The following is a 24,067-nucleotide window of genomic DNA, read 5'->3' as shown; positions in this document are numbered from 1 at the left end:
TGAACCTTGTGGTACACCATTGGTCACCTGTTTTCGCCTCGATTCTGACTCTCCATATACCACTTTTTAATATCTGTCCAGCAGCCACCCTCTTATCCACTTAACCAGTGTCATATCCATCCCCATTTGTTCAAATTTGCACAACAGCGTTCCATTGGTATTCTGTCAAATGCGTTTGCAAAATCATTGTGTAGCCATTTCTTTTATCCAACTCAGCTGTTACTCTATTATAAAACGTTAGTACATTACTAAGGCATGACCGACCCTTCACAAAGCCATGTTGACCCTTATACAGTATCATATTTTTATCTACCCATTCTTGAATTTTGAATTCTTACCAATTTTTCTAGTACTCTTACCACCACGCCTTAGATATTGATTGGTCTACAATTTGCTACTGTATTCTTAGAACTTCCCTTATGCAAAGGAATTATTTTGTTCTCTTTCCACTCCCTTGAAACTCTACCAGAGCTGAGACTTAAATTAAAGAGTAGTCAAAGGCATTGCCAGTTCCCTTGAACATTCTTGCAAAATCCTAGTTATTAAATTTAATATGTGTTCCTTTTTTCAGATAGGAACTGTGATACTGTTTCACTTATATAGGACAAATTACAGGTGCAATGAATGTAGTATGCTCAAGGGTGGGCCACTGGAGGAGGCGAATCCTTGGAAGAGTTGAATAAATTCTTTAATTTTGCAGGAAGTTTAAAGGTGTATTAAGGTTGTATTTCTGTAGTATTCTGTTTATTTTATCTGATATCCCTTTAATGTATGGAATGGCTACAGTTTTATTGTAATCTGGTTTATTTTTGTTTTTAAACGGAGTCTTGTAAAGAATTTTTTTGATATTGCTGTAGCCCATTTTCAGGAATGTATTGCTGATAACTTTTAATTCACGTTTAAATGCTTGCTCACTGGAGTATATCTTTAAATCCCTGTTTTTTTGTGTTGGGTAGTGGTAAGAGTTTGTGGGTATATTGGCCAATATGTGTATGCGTAGGGTAAACAGTGAAGGAAAGACTGAAGGAAGAAAGAAATGTCATAAATGTATCAAGAAAAGGAAGTGTGTGCTGACTTTCAATTTCAATTATGAACTGTATGCATAATAAATCACACTGGACATCACATTGGAAAAAAGTGATTTATTAGTCAGTTTTGACATATCTGCCCTTTTCACAAATGCCCCAATCAATGACACAATTCTTCTTTTACAGGCCAAATTCCTGCTTGATATCAACAGTGCTTTTTGTCCACGTACTACATTCTGGCTATTTTGGGTGGCAAAATACTTTTTCTACCTGCAAAAAGAAAGCACAGCCATTACACCCCCACCCCAATTGCTAACTTTTATATGGAAGCGTTAGAGTAACATGCTCTACTCTGAAACCAAAAGTCTAGCTTAGATACGTTAACAATGTTTTCATTATCTGATCCCATGAGAGCTTAGACAGACACTTTCCTCAGCCACCTAAACAAACAACACAAATACACACAATTCACAATTGAAAGTCAGAACACACTACCTTTTCTAGATACATTTGTCACACGTCTTACTTCTGGCAGTCTTTCCTTCACTGTTTACCCTATGCCTACACATACTGGCCAATATACACACAGAAACTCTTATCACCACCCAACACAATAATTAGGTGTCAAAAACAGGGTTTAAATATTTGCTCCAGTGAGCAAGCACTTAAACATGAATTAAAAGTTATCAGCAACACAATCCTGAATAAATGGTTACAGCAAAAATACTTTTGAACAAAATTGTTCACAAGACTTCACTCGAAAACAAAAATAAACTAGCATTATTTCAAAGCCAAATACAGAAACTATAAAAGTTTCATATGAAATTTGACCAGAGAGCTTACGGGAATACATTTGCTGGCGTTTACGAGTTGCCCTGGCCGGACCTAATAGGTGACACGAGTCGTGTCATCTATTAGGTCTGGCTAATCAACTCGTAAATTCCAAATTTAAAGAGGCCTGTGAAATTTGTATCAACCACCCTATCTTAACAATAATGGTAGTCTAAAAATTTCAAGAATGTGGATAACATATATTCTATCCATATAATCTTTTGGTCTAAGAGTTAATTATAATTAGGACTGTAGTAATCTTGGATCTTAGATTTAATATAACAAACATTTGTTAAATGATTAGGCCACCAATTTTGCTATATTAAAAGTATTAATATGAATTTGTTCTCTGATTATGTTATAAATAGGATATAGCTTTGATGTAGTGTTTTTTCACTAGAGATCAGGCCAGTAGAATAACAGTTGATCAAATCATTGTCACTTTAGTATACTGTTTGAAATGTAATAAAGCTAGTTTGTGTGTGTGTGTGTATATATATATATGTGTGTGTGTGTGTGTGTGTGTGTACTCCAGATGATGACCTCAATATGAAGGTTGAAACATCAGGTAATTAAAGTAATTATTCCTAACATGGTTGTAGTCTCCATAATTTACTGAAATGAATGTTGATCACCATGTAACATTAAGAAAGGATAAGAAATAACATACTTTAAAAAATCTTCTGTTTTTGAGAACACATCTCTTACAACTACTAGATCCCATTTACCCTTGAATGTTAGGATCAGTCGCCTGTCACAGCCAATTAACTTGGCTTCTTTGAAACAATTAATGTGGTGAGGAAATACACAAGTGATATATATATATAATATACAAAATAGAGAGAATGAAATGAAAGAAATCGGTTAATCCATTCTGCAGAATAGGGATAGTCTCATGCACCCGAATTTGTTGAGGTTTGGGAAGCTTTTCACAGCTAAGGCTGATTCAAGGAATAATCTTTCGTACTTGTACTTGCTAATAAAATAAGGCCGTCTTCCATCATATTCTGTGGTCAGTGTCCAATGCATGATCTTCAAGTCTTGAGTGGCTGTATTGGTGGAACCAGATGTAGTCCTTGTGTTCGGATATCAAGATATTGGCTGTCCTGCCTGTTTGGCTGTAGCAGAACAGTTTGCAACTGCAAAGGACCTGGTATACTCCAGTTAGGTCTAGGGGAAAGTGTCTGGTCTTTGGTGGAGTGGATAAGAGATGCTAATTTTTTAATGTGGTTTGTAACTAGTTGTGAGGTCATATTTTTTTTAGGATTTTTGTTAGTTTTTTGGAGAAATACCCCAGATATATGGAATGGTGATAGATTTAGAGTAATCTCTGCTATAAAGAGGCATGGGGTTTGTGGTTAACTGGTTTTAATATTTTTTGAATTTTTTTTGGGTTGTAGTCATTAGCTAAGGAGTTAAGGATATGATTAAGTTCAGTAGTTATGGCATTGTTTTCTGAACTGATTAATTTTGCTCAGTTATATAGGGTTTTTATAATCCCATATTGTTGGGGGGGGGGGGTCACCAGCAGTCACACCACCTGTTATATAGGGTTTTAATATTTTTTGGGGGTTGTAGCCTTTGGCTAAAAAGATGTTAAGAATATGGTTAAGTTCAGTAGTTAGAGTATTGTTATCTGAACTGATTAATTTCGCACTGTTATATAGGGTTTTTATAATTGCATATTGATGGAAGGGAGTAGTCACCAGCAGTCACCACCCCCTCCCAACAATGAGATTATAAAAACCCTATATAATAGAGCAAAATTAATCAGTTCAGATAACAATGCCCTAACTACTGAACTTAACCATATCCTTAACACCTTAGCCAATGGCTACAATCCCCCAAAAATATTAAAACCAGTTAAACAACCACCCCTCCCTCTTCATAGCAGAGATTACTCTAAATCTATCACCATTCCATATCCAGGGCACATCTCCAAAAAAACTAACAAAAATCCTAAAAATATATGACCTCACAACTAGTTACGAAACACATAAAAAATTAGCATCTGTTATCTGCTCCACCAAAGACCAGCCACTTCCCCTAGACCTACCTGGAGTATACCAGGTCCCTTGCAGTTAAAAACTGTCCTGCTACGGCCAAACAGGCAGGACAGCCAATATTTGGATATCCGAACACAAGGACTCCATCTGGTTCGACCAATACAGCTACTCAGGACTTGAAGACCATGCATTGGACACAGACCACAGAATTTGGAAGACGGCCACTTTATTAGCAAGTACAAATATGAAAGATTATTCCTTGAATTAGCCTCAGCTCTGAAAAACTTCCCAAACCTCGACAAATTTGGGTGCATGAGACTGCCCCAAATTTGAGAAGCATACATTCTAAGATCGTCAATCCAACAGCCAAGACACCCCCATTTAGCCCACTAGGGGACACCTTTTAGGACTCTAGGACAAACTTCCATTGCCTTTCTTCAGCCTGTTCAGTTTTCTCAGTGTGAGTGCCTGTGTGAATATCATTGTTTTGTGATCGCTGAAGATAGCAATGTAACACTGCTGAAATATAGATAGTTATTAATTAAAGTTTTTATAATTAATAACTGAGTTCACGTTGTCATTTCCTAAAAAATGAAAAGTACCAAGATTGCAATATTCCTATATCAGATTATTTCCACCAGAAAGAAAAAATATAAACAAAAGCACATTAGCAATATTAATGAATATTCATTAAATATAATACAATTAAGACTAAAACACATTCCTGATAGAGAGTCACAGCACTGATTTCCAAAGAAACTAAAACATATATGTTGATCTGAATTTCTAGTCATAAGAATCAACCATGCAATGAATATGCAAAGATCCTATTAATCTTGCACTTATGACATTAAACGAGATAAACTGCATTCCTCATTATCTTTGTAGTTAATCAGAACCAAATAAAGCTTAGCTTTTTCTAAGTATACTTACTGGTCAAAAGTTTTCTTATCCAGTCTTCAGACCTACTAATGGATCTGACAGCTGAGTTAGAAATAAAACAATTTCTTTTTTAAACCTTTAATAAACTACTTGGAAAGAAGAAGTTAAGAGACACCATAGTGTTAGAAACAAACAGCCATGGTACCCACTTAAGATGTAGGACCTTCTTTTGCTATGATGACTGCAGCAATCCTGTGGAGCATACTTTCCACAAGAGTACAATAAGGGATCAATGGAAATTTTGGACCATTCTTCATTAAAATTAATGAAGTCCTGGACTCTTGTGGGGACCTCCCTTGACCTCACCTAAAGCTCACAGATGTTCAACAGAATTGAGATCAGTGCTCTGTGGAGAGACAGGTCAAATGTGGTGCCATTCATGTCCACAAATCACACAGCTACAGAACCAGGCTTATGACATGGTCTTACTGAAAGAGACAATGGTCAGTTCCATAGAAATACCACAAAGTAGGAAGCATTGCATTGTCCTGAATGTTCAGATACCTCTTGGAGTTCAAAGTTCATGGCACCACAAACAGAGGTCTGAGGCCAAACCAAGACCATACCATCAAACTGCCACCTCCGAATTTCACAGTTATGCACGCTGGTAAGAGACGTTCACCGGACATCTCTTACACATGCCAGTCCATCTGCTTGATAGAGTGTAGCATGATTCATCACTCTATAACACAGCTTTCAAAAATTCCAAATCCCATTGTACAAGCTCTTTGCACCACTGAAGATGATGCTGCATGTTGGTGTGTAATGTGTCGCTTTCATATTGCAGTCCTACCATGGAAACCCATGGTGTGAGCCTCAGTTCTCAATGATTTTGTGCAGATTTGTGTTCAAGTTGATGCCTGGAACTCCACATTCAATATGTCTGCTGATGAATGGTAGTTTTGCATATTATCCTTTGTAGCACCATATGGTCATGTTTGGTGAGCATGATTAGTCATCTACTGCAGGTAGCACTTAGTTGTCTCCCTGCGCTTCCATCTCAGTACAGTATCAGTGATTGTTGACCTGGGATGGTCCAATTTGTCAACAATTTTGCTGAAGAGATAGGCCTGCAACATGGCACCTATCATAATTCCTCTTTCAAACCTTTATTTTAACCTCTGTCAGTTCCCTTCTCACATCTATTTCACCTGGACATAGTCGCTGACTTGGAGCATCACATTCCTCTATTACATGGCACAATGCACTTTGTCCATGGAGGGTGTCCATTGACTTCTTTGTAAGTAGTGTATATCACTCCCACATATGGGAAGCCGAAAAGCCTATAGCACATCAATGTCTTGGGTAGCTGAGATCAGGAGCAAAGTAATCTGCTGATATTCCTCTTGCCATAGTGAGGAATACTTCACGGGGAAGGCTTTTTCCCAGAACCGAGGAAAAAGACAACTGGGGGGGGGGAATATCAGGTTTTCTGAGTCAGTAGTTGAACTGTAAAAGACTGTTCAACACCCCCTTTTTATAGATGCTATAGGTTTAGCAGAAATGCCCATAGAAACATCTGTAGAAAAGTTGCAATGCAAAAACTATCTGCGACAATGGCAAAACTAGGTGTAATTAGCACACTAAGAAATAGCGCTATTAAGATTTGCCCAATGAGCAAGTGCATAAGGATGAATTAAATATTATCAGCAATAGTTTTCAAAAAAAAAAAAGAAAAAAGGTATATATATATATATATATCCTTTTAATGTATGGAATGGTCAGTACATCAAAACCACTACTAATACACAAATCAAATGCATTTGTGTAAACTTCATTCAAGATTAAAGAACTTATTCAACTCCTCCAAGGATCCCTTTCATCCTTTGGCCCACATTGGAATTGTATTTGGTGCACCCATAACTTCCCTTACAGAAGCATAACTGGACACAGAATTCTTATCTGGAAAAAGGAACAAAATGACACATTAATACCTATGGTAAACCTGACCTTTCTGATGCCCTAGATACTCTACAAAGAATTAACTGAAAAGGCGCCTCTTCCTTACTCAAATCTGGTATGAGCACGAGTTTAAAGAAGCGTGAAAAATTCTAAGCAACCACTCTAATCTCAACAATAATAATGATGGCCTAAGAATCTGAAGAATATGAATTGCACATATACGACCAACGGCCGAAATGTCAGGAAATTAAAAGTTATTACTCTTAACACAGTAAGTAGTCTCCATAATTTTACTAAAAATGAAATTGGGAAATAATAAGATGAGTAAAATAAGTGTTTGATATAAGGAAAAAGACTCAGAAAAAGATCAAGATCTAGGTGGACTAATGTTCGTAGTGTCTTAAAAGTGGGAAATATAAGCTCTGATAATAATGGAGTCCTGACAAATAATAGTCAATAGGAAATTAGTAACAATGTAATCTTATCATATAGTTTTCTGTCATGTACCTTAAGGGTACATTTAAAATTTTTGAAAAGCTCTGCTTCATTTAAATAATCTTCTTCTTCTTCTTCTGCAGCTTCTCCCACTTAAGTGGGGTCACTGTTTATTATGAGTCTCCTCCACACCTTCCTGTCTTGGGCTGTCACCACATCCAAGTTCTTCATCTTCAAGTCCTCTTCTACCAGCTCCCTCCATCTCTTCTTTGGCCGCCCACGCTTCTGCCTTCCTTGCACATCCATCTGCATGACCCTTCTTCCCACATATTCGTCCTCCCTCCTCATCACATGACCAAACCATCTCAACCTTGCCTCCTGTATCTTCGCTCCTAAGTTCGTAACTTTCACTGTTCCCCTGACATAGTCATTTCTCAGATGATCCTTTCTGGTCACACCGCACATCCACCTAAGCATTCTCATCTCTGCTACTTCCATCCTGCTAATGTTATTTTTCCTCAAGGCCACAGTTTCTATAGCATATGTCATAGCTGGCCTCACTACTGTCCTATAAATTTTGCCTTTCAGATTGATCGGCACCCTCTTATCACATAACACTCCAGCCATCTCCCTCCAGTTCCTCCAACCTGCTTGTATCCTGCATCCCACTTCCTTCTCACCTCCTCCATCTTCTTCCACTGTCGAACCTAAGTATCTAAAGTCTCTCACCTTCCTGATGACATTTCCTTCCAGCTCCAGGTCTGTCTCCTGGCCACCGCCCACTGCGCAACACATATACTCTGTCTTACTTCTGCTCAGTCTCATACCTCTCTCTTCCAGTACTTTTCTCCATCTTTCCAGTTTAGTTTCCGCTTCTTCTCTTGAATCTACACACAGCAAGATGTCATCTGCATACAGCATTGTCCAAGGTGCATCTTCTCTCACCTCCTCTGTTACCACCTCCATCACAATATTAAACAGAAACGGGCTTAATGCTGACCCTTGATGCAAGCCAACTGTTACTTGAAAACTTTCTGTCTGTCCCAAACAGGTCCGAACACTTGTCTTCACATTTCTGTACATTTCCTGCACCAACCTGACATATTTCTCCGGCACCTTCTTCTCCCTCAGACACCTTCAGACTTCTTGCCTTGGCACTCTATCGTATGCTTTCTCCAGATCAATAAATACCAGATGTAGCTCCCTTTGTTTCTCTCGATATTTTTCCATCATCTGTCGTAACCCAAAGATAGCATCTATTGTTGATCTACCAGGCATGAAGCCAAATTGTTCCTTTGCAATCTCCACCTCCTCCCTCAATCTACCATCAAGAACCCTTTCTAGGATCTTCATTGTGTGGGACATCAACTTTATTCCTCTGTAATTTTTACAGTCTTGTGCATCCCCTTTACCCTTGTAGATGGGAACAAGAGTACTCTCCCTCCATTCTTCGGGTATATTTTCCTGTTGGCAAACTTTCATGAACAGGTCCCACAGCAGGTCAATTCCCTGTTCCCCCAGTGCCTTCCATGCCTCCACTGGAATTCTGTCGGGGCCCACCGCTTTTCCATTCCTCATCCTCTTCATGGCCTCCGTCACTTCCATTCTACTGATGTTCTGCACCATCCCCTCAGAAGGCTGCCCATCTCCTCTGAGTCCTTGCATTTTCCTCATTCAGAAGTCCCTCAAAGTATATTTTCCATCTGTTTCTTATGTCCACATCCCTCCACAATACTCTTCCTTCAGCATCTTTGATCTGCCTCACATGTAAGATGTCCTTAGCTGCCTTATTTCTACATTTCGCTAGTTGGTAAATTTTTCTCTGTCCTTCCTTTGTTTCTAATTGATCATACAGATCTTGATATGCCATGGCCTTCGCCTGTGCCACAACTCTCTTGGCTTCATTTAAATAATAAAAACCATTAAAAGCTGTCTGTAGTGTAAACGTCTGAGGCACTTGTAGTAAAGTGTTTGTGAATGGACAGGTGGTACTCTAATACTAAGTTCCTATGGACAGTGAAATAGGTATGTACCTGCTATGATGTTTGTGAATATCTAAGGGTGGTAAACACATACAACTGCTTGCAGTTACATACATATATTGCAGTGGTGTTCAACCATTTTTACTACGCGAGCTACTTTTCTATAAAAAGTTATTCGGTGATCTACTCTCTTATTAAACAAGACCTCATGGAGTCAAAGACTCATCTAGGAGGTCCTTTTATCTCATCATACTGTGTCTTAAACACATTCAAACTCCTTGCAGACACCACACTCTCAGGCAAGGCATTCCAATAACTCAAAACTCTACACAAAAAAAACCTGCCTCTCACCCCCCTACTCACACCCTCTTTATACAGTTTCCAGGGATGACCTCTGGTTCTCCCCTGATCTCCCACTACTCTCTGTAGAACTTCTCCACCATTGATCCTATAACAACCCCTTACCAACTTGTAGGTCTCTATCATATCTCCCCTCTTCCTTCTCTCCACTAGACTCTGCAAATTACATCTTTTCAATCTTTCCTCATACTCGACATTCCAGAAGTCAGAAACTACCTTAGTCGCCTTTGGACCCTTTCCAACATCTCTTCATCCTTCTGAAAACCAGGTGACCAAATCTGGGCACAATAGTCCATGTGTGGCCTAATCAAAGCCTTATACAATGGAACAAGAATCTCCCTACTTCTACACGTCAGTGTCCTCCGCATCATTCCCAGAAGTCTTTGTGTTGTCTTCACAATTTTGGCGATGTACCCCCTAAATTTTAGTTCCTTATCCACTATCACCCACAGATCTCTTATTTCCTCTACTTCCAACAATATATTCTCACCAAGCATAAATTCTGCATCCCATCTTTGTTTTCCAAATTTTAAAACCTTACATTTTGCAACATTGAACTCACATCCCCATTTGCTTGCCCAATCACTCCATTTATTCAAGTCTTCTTGCAAGGCCACAACATCTTCACTACTCTTCATGGTTCATCCCAACTTTGCATCATCTGCAAACAACTGAATATCTCCATCCAAATCTTTGCCAATATCATTAATATACAAGTTAAATAGTAATGGTCCTAAAACAGACCCCTGAGGCACTCCACTAGTGACTTTCCTTTTCCTGGATATTGCACCCCCATACACAACTTGTTGATACCTATCAGATAGCCAGTCTCCAATCCAATGCACTAATCTAATATTCAACCCCATCTGCTCTAGTTTGACTGTCAACTTATCATGAGGTACTCTATCAAAAGCTTTTGCGAAATCCAAGTATATTACTGTGTATCCTTCTCCTCTGTCCAAGGAAGCAGTCACTTTATTGTAATAAGTAAATAGATTACTAAAACATGACCTCCCTTTAGCAAATCCATGCTGTCCATCAAAGATTATACCATTGTTGTCAACCTAACTCTGGATCCTAGTTCTCACAAGCTTCTCCAACAACTTAACCACAACACCTGACACACAGATAGGCCTATAGTTTGATGCTTGAGTTCGATCACCTCCTTTATGAAGTGGCACAATCTTGCCCTCATTCCACTCTTTAGGGACTTGACCAAGTGCAAGACTCGTATTAAAAAAATATGTCAAGGCAGGTATCAACTCTCTGGCACATTCCTTCAGAATACGCGGTGATATATTATCAAGTCCCACAGCCTTATTTACATCTAGTTTACTCAACTCCCCAAACACCTCTTGCTCACTTACAGTCAGTCTCTCCTCCCCATCATCAACTGCTCTTAATCTCTCCATGAAGTCACATTCACAAGATTGAAAGATCTTTATGAACTGCTCATTAAGTATCTCCACCACACATTCTGCAACAGCTGTCTTTATACCATTTCCTCCAATCAATGTCATCCTTCCATAATCATTCTTTCTTTTGCTGGCTACATATCGAAAGAACTCCCTAGGATTCTTTTTGGCTTCATTAGCTAACTGCTATTCATACCTCTCTTTAGCTACTCTCACCAACCAAGTCACCCTCCTTGCCTGGTCTTTGTAGACCTCATGAAATTGGTTACTTCCACTTCTCTTATGCTGACCCATGGTATACATTTAGACATTGCATCTACTAAATATTTTTTGAAAATCCCCCAAGCTGCATTGATCTCTTTTCCAGCTAACTCCTCATTCCATGCTACACCTGCAAGCTGTCTCCTGAGCTCTTCATAATCACCCCCCCCCCCTTGTAGTTCCACATATACCCTTTTTTCACAGGGGTCCTTGCAATGCTGGCAACCACCCAAGTAATCACCTCATGGTCACTTTCACCAATTGGTGGATGATTTGATACCTCATTGATAATTACATCCTCCAATGAGATGACCAATCAAAGACCCTTAATCCTCGTGTGTGCCCTCTGTTACATACTGTCTGAGGTAGTTATCCCTCAAAAACTCAAGAAACTCATTTTCTTTACTTACAGTTGCTATCTCTTCATTCCAGTCTATATTGCCATAATTAAAATCACCCATAATGATCACCCTTTTCTTATTTGCTTGGCTTATTTGACTATACATTTCACTATCACCACCATCCACATTACCAGGTCTATAACAACATCCCACCAAGTATTTGATTCTATTCACCTCTATCTCACACCATACTGCCTCAAAACCACTGGAACTATTTTCGTCTTGCATCTCTACTTTGTATGGACACAACTCTTTCTCTATCATCAATAGCACTACCCCTCCCTTTTTACCCCTTCTATCCTCACGAAACACATCATACCTTTCCATCTCTATTCCTGTCAGGATGTCATCCTCATCTAACCATGTCTCACTTATTATAACAATCTCTGGGTGCACAGACGCAATTAGTGCAACCATTTCATCCGCCTTGTTTCTTATACTTCTAGCATTGGTATACAAACACAACAACTCATTTCTGGATCTACAGCTAGTTCCACTGATACCACTCACTCGATGCGATCTCTCCACGCTGGACTGGGGCCATTTCCCTTTCTGCCTCTTCATTCTAGAACCCTTTGCAATTCCATCTGTTTCCTTTTGATCCCTGATCATCCCATTACTTTCCTGCTTACACATGCTCTCACCTCCTCTTGGAGCATCCACCTTTCTCACGCTGTGTATCCCTGTCCACCCTGAGCCTCCCCGTTTCCCTGCTCCTCTTGCACACCCATTCTCTCATTTTCTATACTCATACCACTCACTTCCACTTCTTCAATCTCTCCTGTCTTACTCTCCTGCTCTTCCACATCACTCCCCTCTCGATCTGATTCATTCTCTCTATTCACTTCTCCACTTTCCAGCAGCAGTCTCTCCAAGCGACTCACACCATAACCACTCAAATGCAGTCCATCGTTCTCATACAGCTCACTTCGTCCCTCAAACTCATTCCACACATTAACAAACTGTACTCCCATCTCCTCACACATTTCAGCCAGAATATCATTCATAATCCTTGCTCTCTGCCTCATTTCACCACAATCATACCTAGGCAACACACTGACTACCCTTCCTGTCACACTATTCTCTTTTATCTTTCCAAGCAGTCTCCTGACATTCATTTTGACATGCTCTTTGTTCTCTCTCAAATCATTTGTACCAATTAATACAATTAACTCTTTTGCTCGTTCCCGCCTCATCAATGCCTCAATCACTCTACTCATTTTACCGCCTGGAAAACATACCTTGTGCATTTTATCCTCTAGCACACCTTTAATAATGGAGTCGCCATACAATGCCACTCGCTCATCTTTGGTTAACTCTTTCATGCCATCATGATTTATTTTAATAGTTTTGACCTGAATTCTCTTAATTTCATTCCGCATCCATTTCATTTCTTGCTTCATCCAATCCAATTCACCTTCCGAACCTCGCGACACATTCTCTCTATCATTAAATCTTTCTAACTTTCTAACTCTCGATCCCCCTCTTCTCACTTTCCCTCTCATTCATCCTTCTTTGTTTCCATACTTTCGGTCCAACATACATCCAACTTTCACTATCATTCTTCTCACTTTTACTCTCACATATCTTTCTTTGTTTCCGTACTTTCGGACTAACATGCGTCCAACTTTCGCTATCATTCTTCTCACTTTTACTATCATTCATCTTTCTTTGGTTCAGTACTTTTGTTCCAACATGCGTCCAACTTTCGCCATCATTCATTCTTTCAATTTTTTTTACTTGCGATTTCTGCATCACGCCATTTCTACTTTCATTCGTTCTCTCAATTTCGTTTCTTTCTGCCTCACTTTCGTCCTTTTTAACATCCATTACAGTTGTCAAATCGCTCTTTTTCTTTTTTCCTGATTTTTTAACATTTTTTCGCCTGTCTTTCTCACCATCCTTCTCTTTCAAACGTGCACTCGTGACACAATCGGTACTAGCATTTTCTGTCATCAATTTCATATTCGCATTCATCAATTCCTCGTTCAGGTCACACTTCGCACACATCCTTCTAGCACCCACTAGCGCCCTCTATATAGATCGTGTTCCCCAACCTGATATCAGAATCAGATTATGCACAAATAAACAACTAAAAAAAATACACAACTAAAAACTTTATCTGTGTATTTAAAAATTTATCACTTTTAATTATTTTAATACAACAAAAAAAATATATATATTGGAATAAAATTCAGTTAATATTGGGAATTTTTCATGTGCATACTTCCAAATGACTTCATTGTTTATTGATTTTAAATGTAAACTATTCTGAATGTTTATTATCTCAAGTTCTACTTCAGCTTGGTTTATATCAAACAGCCAACTAATTTTATTTGAAATTTATGCGATGTTTTGTTCAAGTTTTCTTGAAATGGATTATTGATAAAAGATACAATCATTTCATTTTTATTAAAATCTTTAAATCTTGAATTTATTTCTTCTTCAACTAATTCTATTTTACGAATAAATTCTTTTAAATCATAGCAAAGCATTTCTTGATTTTGTTCAAAAAATTTTAATAAATATGGGAGATGTCTAAATTCGCAGTCATTTATATTTTTCTTTAATAAAAGTAAGTATTGTTGGAAAGTTTTTATTGAACTTAACATGTCAATTAAATTTTTATCTCTACCTTGTAACTAAATTTAAATAGCCTTAATTTCGTACAGAAATCTACTAAAAATGATAAGTGTAACAACCATCTTTTATCACTCAATTGGATAAATCTCCTTTTTTATCAAGAAAATTGTTTATATCGTTAATTAATACAAGAAATCTTTCTAAAAATTGACTTCTGCTGAGCCAGTGAACATTACTGTACAACAGAAGTTCCCTATCATCATCTGCCTGTAATTTAAATAACTGCCGTTGCAGGGCTTTTCCTCAAACAGAATTTACAATTTTAAATGTAATATCCAAAATGTCAAAATATGTTCTGGATATTACATTTTGTGTTTAATCTTTTACTACACAGTACTTGTTAGTGAATAATACAGTGGTACGTTAAAAAATCTGGATATTTGTCATCGTTTTTACATAATGAAATGAAGCCTGATTTATTACCTATCATTGCAGGAGCACCATCAGTGGTATTAGACACAAGTTAAAAAAAGGGAAGTTTATGTTGTTTCACAAATTCAAATGTTGAAAAAATGTCTTCTCCCCTAGTCCTTCCCAATAATGGTATAATTTTCAAAAGTTCTTCTTTACTTGAATAATCTTGAAATACCATGCGAATAAATACCATTAACTGAGCAATATCAGTGAAGTCATTTGATTCATCAAATTCTAATGAAAACACAACACACTGGTGAATGTCTGACATTAACCTGGCCTGGAAACTTTTCTCTGGCAATTGGAACTCTTCCTTTCGGCAATTTGAAACCATGTCTGCGGCCTAGAAGTAGTCTCTCTCTCTAGTGACGTCTCGAACCGAGCAGCTCCTTTCTGGAAGCAGGAAACTCCTCTCTCAAGCAATGTGGATCCGGGCAGTCTCTCTGACGGTGACCTCCTCTCTGACAGCAATTCTGGAACCGGGACCCCTTCTGCTTGCTTCAGTCCCTTTTTATTAGGCCTCCTCTGAGACCTCGCATGAAGTTTGGCAACCCCAAAAGAATCGGTATGAGTCTTTCATCTTAAGTTTCAAGTTTGGCATGCCTTTTGTTCTCCTCCACTTTCTTTTGATTGTAAGTTGCCGGCCATTGGAAAGTTGTTTGAACTCTTTCTGACTGACTTCGGAGATGTTTACACTTAGAGCCTGCAAGCCTTTCTCATACACACAAGTTTCAATAACAATTTTTCTAATGCTGCCATGTACAGCTTCGCCGACAAAAATATTGCCTTTGTTTTTAACACTCTAACATATTCTTATTAAAGCAGTATATACAGTTAGCTTCAAAAGAATTATTTACAAAAACATCTAATACCAACTATACCGAGAAAAACAAAGTTTATTTTTTTACAATATTCACATGGGACTTAACCTAAGTAAAAAATCGACGTAATGTGCTTTGGAATATTTAATATTTAAGCTATAATCGAGTTTTTACACTTTGCTTATAATCGTATTCACTCGACTCGCTGTTTGACTTCCACTGATCCAAATGAATTCATTTACCCGGACTTATAAGAAAATTACTGATTTGACAATTTTAATGAAAAATAAATAAACAATAGCAATACACTTAAAGCGAATTAAAAATAATACAAAATAATGATAAATAAAATATGATGTGTTTAGTTTTAATTAAATTTGTAAGTAAGGAGGAATACACAAGAGATCGACCAAAAATCGCTCCATGATCGACCGGTCTTTTTTGATTAGTTCGGTTTTTCAGAGTGGAATGAAATGCATTTTATTTAATATATATAATACATACTAATCAGTTATATATTGATCCTCTTTGTCAATGACCTCTTGCCATCTGTCCACCAACTTCATTATGCTGTGTTCATAAAACTCCTGAGGTTTACTGGTGAAAAACTGATCCAGGTGTCTTTTGACAGCCTCCTCATTAGCGAAGGTTTTCCCGTTCAGAGAATTCTGCAATGATCAGAATAAGTGGTAATCGGAAGGTGCCAAGTCTGGTGAATACGGAGGATGCGGCAAAACATCCCAGCCAAGATGTAACAATTTACTCCGGCTTGTTAACGATGTGTGGGGACCTGGAGTTGTCGCGGTGAAAGACAACTCCTTTCCGATTTGCCAATTCAGGACGTTTTGTGCTAATTGCACGGGCCAGTTGCGTTAACTGTGAGCAATAGACAGTTGAATCAATCTTTCTGCCTGACGGTAACACCTCATAGTGGACAACACTTTTATAATCCCACCACACAGAGAGCATGATCTTCTTTGGGTGCAATCCCACTTTAGAGGTTGTTTGCAGCAGTTCGCTCTTGTGTCCCCATGATCTTTTACATGCCACATTATTGTACATGACCCATTTTTCATTTCCCATAATCATCTGCTTCAAAAATGGGTAGTTTTCTTGGCGACGTTGCAGCGAATCACAGATGGATAAGCGAGCAGTCATATTTGCCTCAGTCATTTCATGCGGCACCCAAACATTTCAGTTTTGAAACATATCCCAGCTTGTGCAAATGGTTTTCAAAGCTTGTATAGGAGTTCAGTACTGCAGCAATCTCCTGCACTGTTTGTGACGGATTTTTGTCGATGATATTCTTCACAACACTCGAATCAACCTCAGTTAGGCGACCGGCACGAGGTGCATCACTGACGTCGAAATCTCCAGAATGGAATTTGGCAAACCACTTTTGGCATACGCGTTCTGTTAAGGCACAATCCCCATATACGCTGCATATATTTTTATAGCCTCCACAGCTTGTTTGCCTTTTTTGAAATAAAAAAGCAAAATATGCCGGTAATGTATGTTATTTCCTTCCATTTCTAAAAATATGAAGTATAAATTCTGAAGTAGGCCGAATGAAAATTCACTGAAAGGTTATGTGAAATGTCACCTTTCAACTGTGCAATAGCGTTGCACGGTAGCGCAACAATAGCGACAGGCGAAGCGGCGTAAACTTGTACTAACACATAAACTGAATGAACTTATTTGCCAACCCAATACTACCCATTCTGCCTGAGGCATAAAGCAGCTTGAAAAAGTTCTCTATTTATTCTCTAGAGAAAGGTTTCTCAATTATGCAAGCTTAGCTTGCCATGATAGGTTTACAGTATTTCATGGGTGGGATTCACATAAAAAATATCAAATTGGATTACTAAATGCATCTGTTGTCATGGATTTACACCCTTTCAATGCTTACTATAATGTGATATATCTTTTTGGGTATGAAATTATATACTTAATTTCTTTAGTAAATGTTACATAATGTGGAAATGAAATTTATATTTTGCCATCTTTGTTTGGTTTTGATGTGGCTGGCTCAGAGGTTATTGGGCATGTTTACTCATATCTGTTTACGATGAATGAGTCTTTGTAGAGTAAGCTAGAGAGAGATATATATATGTTTCCAGTTCAACAACTAGTTGTTACATATTGCAAATCATCTAACCTTCCATTTAATTTTCTTACTGGAAATATATAATTTCAACATTATGATCAAAAGCTGTATATATTATGTCACCATTTTATTACTGATTTAGAAGAAACCTAAAATGTAGCAATATCTTACCTGCTGTGCAACTGCAAGTGCTGAAAATAAAACCACCACTGACATACTGAAAACATGCACCATATTTTCCACACTGTCCTAGTATACATGGAGCTGATCTAATCCTTAGGAATAATGGTATGGTTGTGATGTTACAGGGTACTACCAGAGCACTGAAATAAATTTATAACAAAACTGCAGTGGAACTGCTTACACTGACTTATTTTCCCTCTCTCTCTCTCTCTCTCTCGCACCCATACTAATTTTAAATAATTTTTCATCATCTTAATTTAAGATTTCATAGTTTTTCTTCTTTTATTTAATTTGCTCTTAGCTTTTTATTTCACTCCTGTTATTTGGCCACTTTTACATTTTTGTTTGGTTCAATGCATCCAGAAGCCCAAACAGTCAAAATCTAACCGACTGTACAACATGCACAGTATTATAATCTCTTTGTCATAACAAATTTATGACTTGCTTTCATAAAATTTTTTTCAAAAATATTCTAGTCACTAATGTTTATTGGAGACAAGACATTAAAGATGATAAAGTTGAGATTCCATCATAAATTTTAAAAATTAAAATGTTAAAAGTGCATGAAGTTCCAAAAAGGTACCTACCTGATCATATCCATAACCATAGAACTTCTAGTTATGTCATATGTTGTAGGTGGAACATTTTTCACTTTTCTTCTCAATATGAAATTAAATTTTATAATGCTCAAAACTAAGTGATGATCACTTCCTATTTCACATCTGTATAATCTTGTGTCCTGAACCAGCTTGAATATATTGCTATCAACAATAACACAGCCAATAAGACTTTTCTTGTCTTCTATTCATGTGAATTTGTGCACATCAAACCATGTCCAAAACAGAAATTCAGCAGGTACTTACCATTATTATTAGTTTTGCTCTTTTATTCTCCAATTTTTAACAAAAAATTTGTATATGTTGGCATTTGTTTCCTACTCTGCTGTTTAGATCTCTAAAAAAGGACCAAATGTTTCTTTTTGTCAGCTACCTTCTCTGATGACTTGAAAAATTCTTCTACCTCTTTTTCTTAGTAGAACCCTCTATGAACTATAGGCACAAATTAATCTTGCTGTTCAATTCAACATTTTTGATGTTTATCCATATTAGTGTAACTTCATACTGCCTTCAATTTAAATTACCCTCATATTTAGTATTGAATACCATAGGGTGCTCCTCCTTATTGCTTGAATACAACATCTTGTATGTTTAGAAGAATCCAAACTATTTTTGTCTTCTTCTTTGTTTCAGTAACACCAATTACACAATTAGGTATTTTTTATATTTCTGCTGCCTGTTCCACTTTTCCATTGATACTATTTACATTTCTGGTACCTATCTTGAATTCCGATGAAGTTGGGCTGGAGTTTGTTTCAGCAGATGACTTTTTTTACTGCTCAGTACTATCGTTTTGTTTTGGTTTAAGCTAATACAAAATATAATTGGGTCAGCAGCATGCACCTACTCTACTAAAGGTGAGAATTAATTATGCATTATGTCAGAAGCCCAGATCAGTTTTTAGCATATCTTAAAAAGCTATGTGACCCACATCATATTTTTGTATATTAAAATATTTGTCTAATTATTCAGATGTCAAAGACTCAATTTTTTAAATGGTTTAAGAGAGAATAAATTGAATAGTAATAATGATATTCTGGGAAAGAAATCTGTATGCTCTTTATAGAAAGTCAAGTTTCTAACTTCAGGAGGTGTCATGTAATAATAATAAAACCACTTGAAATTTAAAATACAACATTGCATTATGTCTATTACTTAAAAGAACACACATCAACAGAATTAATATACAGAACACTATCAGAGATTCAGTCTATTAAAGTTCTCACTTGCACTTTTAGATGTTTTTGATCTAATTTCTTCCATTTCTTAATATTTCACTTTTAGAAGTTAGAGATTGTAAACCTGCTTATGTTATGTACATGATTTGTTTACATATGACATGAAGCCACACACAATCATTCGCAAAATAAATAATGCATACTTCCATTATTTTGGATGTGAGGGAAAAAAAAAAAAAGCAGACACATTATTGCTATAGGTCTTATAAAGGTATTTTGATTCAATGGCCAGGGAGGGAAATGGCCAGTATATGACTTTTAGGATGCCACTGATTTGGATAGAACCAAAAGATTAACAGATTGTCACTTCTATTAAATGCATCTGTATTTTCTATGAAAAACAAACATTTCACCAAGATATAGAGCCAGAAAGCCTTCAATTTAGCAAATAATATTCTCATAATCTCTGTGGTAAAATTTCAGAACATTTCAAGTTTTATTTTATGCGGCTATAAAAAGATGACAAATCTTTAATATCCTCTTAATGTATTATTTAATTTGCCAACTTGAAGCCTTTCTGGCTCTATATCTTGGTATTATACTTGCACCTATTGAAAGTTTACTTATAAAGAATATGTTTTTTTTTACAGGAAGAGGAAATGGATTATTAAAACACTTAAGGAAATGAACGACGTAGTTAAGGATATAAATTAAATTATACTTTAATAAATATTTTCCGATATTTCAGCAACGTCACGTTGCCATCTTCTAAAGGAACTTACAAAAAAAAAAAAAAAAAGGCACATGCACGTAGGCACTACAAACACAGTAACTGGGAATGAAGAGATGAAGCTATTGTTCTCCTAAAAGTGCTGGTGGTGCCCTCTAGCTGGCTAAGTAGGTGTTCTCGGCCATTGGGTTGAAGGTCTGCTGATGTAATCCTCCCAAATTTGGGGCAGTCGCATACAACCCAAATTTGTTGAGGTTTGGAGAATTTCTTAGGGCTGAGGCTAATTCCTTAATTTATATCCTTAACTACGTTGTTCATTTCCTTAAGTGTTTTAATAATGCATAACCAACGTATAAGCCTGTCTACAAGAAGAAATGGATTATCTACAATATCTTGACTACTTGGCCATTCTTTAATGGGAACATGCCTTGTTTATGATATCAATACTCATGAGTTGCTCTTTCAGGAGCCAAATGCCAATAGTGTTGCATGGAATAGCCATAATGAAGATATGCTATGCTTCTCTGGTGCAGGATTTCTTAATATTAAAGAATATAAGTCTCATATGGGGCTTTCACATGGAATTGAACAAAGGATTTTTGTTCAATTCCATGTGAATTGAACAAAATATGATCAGATACCTACAACTGCTCTCATAGGTATCTGATGAAAATCAACACTTCAAAACAGCTGCTAAGCCAGTGAAACCTAATTAATGCATTAATAAAAGGTAAATATATGGGCTCATAGGTAGAGTTCATGTCATAAGTAGTACAAGCTAAGGCAACTCTGCTGCTGAAGGTCATATTCTCAAACTCTGTGATAAAGTTTTGAACCTTTTCAAGTTTGATTTTATCTGGTTATAACATGATGATGGATATCATGAAATGTTTGTATATCATTATGATATACAAACATTTCATATTATATTCAAAACTTAGAATCTCCATAAGCCTAGTGTCTAACTCTTTAAATTTGAGCTAATACTAGAGAAAATGGAATGCTAATATGATGGGAGACAATGTTGGTTTTTGTCAAAGACAGATACACAAAAGTGCTTATAAGAACCTGAAAACATGTGTTTGTTTCTAATTGACAATTTTATAAAATAATACTTAAATAAGCATATTTCATGGCATACCTATTGTAAAGAACTTCAAATGATGGAAGGGAGAGGATGTACATTTTTAAAATATCTCTAAAACTACATGGAATTTACTTGCTTTAATCACATTACGATACTTGAATTGTATTTAGTAATTAGATGCAAAGTGCTGAAAGAGAAGATAAAATCTAGTTTCTTGGATGCTGAAGAGATGTGATACATGAGATGTTTCACATCTCTTCAGCATCCAAGAAATAAGCGTATTTCATGTACATGCAAAAAACTCACTCCTCACCTACTTAGCTCATGACTTCATTTCACAACTTCCAGGGATGGCTCCTTGTCCTCACTCCTCCTGGTTCTACCACATGAAAGAACTCCCCCAGTGTCAACACTGTAACCCTCTGGTTTAAATGTCTCAATCTTATCACCTCTCCTTCTATCTATCAGTCTTTGAAGTCTGCATCCCCTTCCTCATAAGGTTAATTTATCCCTTTCAAATCCTGGGGACCAGATCTGAGCACAATAATCCAGATGTTGTGTCTGATCAGGATTTTACCCAATGGAATCACCACTCTTCTATCTCTGCTGGTGTTCTCAGTATTGTGGCAATTTTCTGGATTACTTTCACCACCTTTGCAGTATCCCTCCTAAACTTCAAGTTTCTAACAATCATCACCCCGAGGTTGCTTGCCTCCAATTTCCTACAGTACAGTTTCCTCCAACAAAGTGTGCAGCCTTCCACTAATATATGCCAAACTTTGAAGACTTTACATTTAGTTGAATTAAACTGACACCCCCATTCATTTGCATATCTATCCAGCTTATTCAAATCCTCCTGAAGGGCTACCACATCTGCACTATTACTAAATTACTAATAAAGTAGCCTGGTTGGCCAAGTAGTTACTGTATCTGCTCTCCAGCCAAAAGGCTGCAGGTTTGAATCCTGCAGTGGGTGTGGATGTTTGTGATGGTCTGTGAAAATACTAGTGGTGGTGGGCAGTAGATGGCATTGGTGTAGATGATGATTGTAGTTGCAGTTCGTTGTAGTTGGTGAATTGAATGGTGTAGACAGAGTTGTAGAGTAGGTGACCTCCCTCGATGAGTCATTGGACTCCCTGGAAGTGTCATGTAATAATAATAATAACCCTTCCCAGCTTCACATCACTTGCAACCAACTGAATATCCTGCTGCAATCCATTGACAATGTCATTGATATAAATGTTAAACAATCCTGTTATTTCTCCATCTCAGGCTCCTCAAATGTCTCACCTTCCTCTTATTCCTTGTCTTCCACTGGCTCTCCTATTATCTCCCCTTCTATCATTCCCATAATTCTCTCTCTTACTTTCATTCACTTTGCATCCATTCTTTCTAGTCTCCTAATCTCTTTTCTTTTACACTTCTTAACTGATTTGTGAATGCTGAGCAAAAGTAGTTGTTCGACATTCACTCATCTCTCTCTCTCTCTCTCGGTCTACATTCACTCATTTCTGACATAATCCTGCCGAAGTCTGTTATGTTAATTTCCATACTGCCAAGCTATTATTATTATTACGTAACACCTCCAGGGAGTACAAAGACTCATTGAACTCTTTCCATTTTCTACATTTTAAGCAGACATGTATGTACTCCTAGGTCTCTCACCTGTCACATTTCTAACTGCTGGGTTGCAAACATGCTGAAAGCACCGCATACCACAAATCCTGTAATATGCTGCATAAAATGTAGTCCTTAAATGGTGGTGGGCTGGGCAATAATATATCAGGATTAATCCAGAAGATGTTCTTGAGAATAGGATTGGTGGTGGGAGGACTAGGGGCCATACATGGAAGCTGGGCAAGAGTGTGGTTAGCAGGGATGTTAGAACTAGGACCACTTGGAACACTACTTTTCAATTTGTTTTCAATTTGTTCATTAATGATATAGGAAAGGATCTGAGAGGGAGTGTTCACTTGTTTGCTGATGATACAAAGTTGGGTAGAGCAATTGTGAGTGCACAGGATGTCAAAATTTTGCAGGATGATTTGGATAGTTTGGAGGACTGGGCTAGGGAAAATGGATGTCAATTTAATGTGGCAAAGTGTAAGGTTATGCATTTTGGAGTGAAAAGATTAGCAGCAGTATATCACATTGGTGGAACTGTACTCCAGGAGATTGATGAGGCCAGGGATTTGGGAGTGTTGGTGGATAGGGAGTTGAAGTTTAGGGGGCACATTGCAAAAGTGGCCAAAACAGCTCATCAAATCACTTGGTTGCTGAAAAATACTTTAACAAGCAGAGACAAACAAGTTATTGTTCCTCTATATCGAGCCTTGATAAGACTAAGACCCCCATCTAGACTACTGTGCCCAGATGTGGGCGACAGGGTTTCTTCTTGATGGGGAGGAGGTGGAGAGGATCCAGAGACGAGTGACCAAGATGATAGCAGGTCTGTGGAATGAACCTTATGAGAACAGGTTGAAGATTTGTGGGTTGCAAAAATTGGTTGATAGGTGGAAAAGGGGTGATACGATCGAGACATTCAAATTACTGAAGGGTTTCTATAGGATTAATCCAGAAGATATTTTTGAGAATAGGATTGGTGGTGGGAGGACTAGGGGCCATACATGGAAGCTGGGCAAGAGTGTGGTTAGCAGGGGTGTTAGAACTAGGTTTTTTACTTGGAGAGTGGTGAATGAGTGGAATAAGCTGCCAGAGTCTGTT

At 37.4% G+C, this 24,067-nt stretch overlaps 1 protein-coding gene across 1 annotated transcript in view; it reads right to left on the bottom strand.

Moving 5' to 3' along the window:
* Positions 1 to 24,067, bottom strand: part of LOC150104223 (transmembrane protein 8B-like) — a 167,888-nt gene that overhangs the window by 46,810 nt on the left and 97,011 nt on the right. Inside the window, exon 8 of the mRNA XM_090396236.1 lies at positions 17,720 to 17,871. Within this exon, the coding sequence (XP_090252362.1) occupies positions 17,720 to 17,871 (152 nt within the window). The remainder of the gene's footprint in view (positions 1 to 17,719; positions 17,872 to 24,067) is intronic.

This window comes from Typopeltis vanoorti, chromosome 8 (genome assembly GCF_054136105.1).
Source record: "Typopeltis vanoorti isolate ZY-2024b chromosome 8, IOZ_Tvanoo_1.0, whole genome shotgun sequence".
NCBI classification, from domain to species: Eukaryota; Metazoa; Arthropoda; class Arachnida; order Uropygi; family Thelyphonidae; genus Typopeltis; species Typopeltis vanoorti.
Note: the sequence above shows the minus strand (reverse complement) of the source record. Positions and strands in the feature narration are given on the sequence as shown.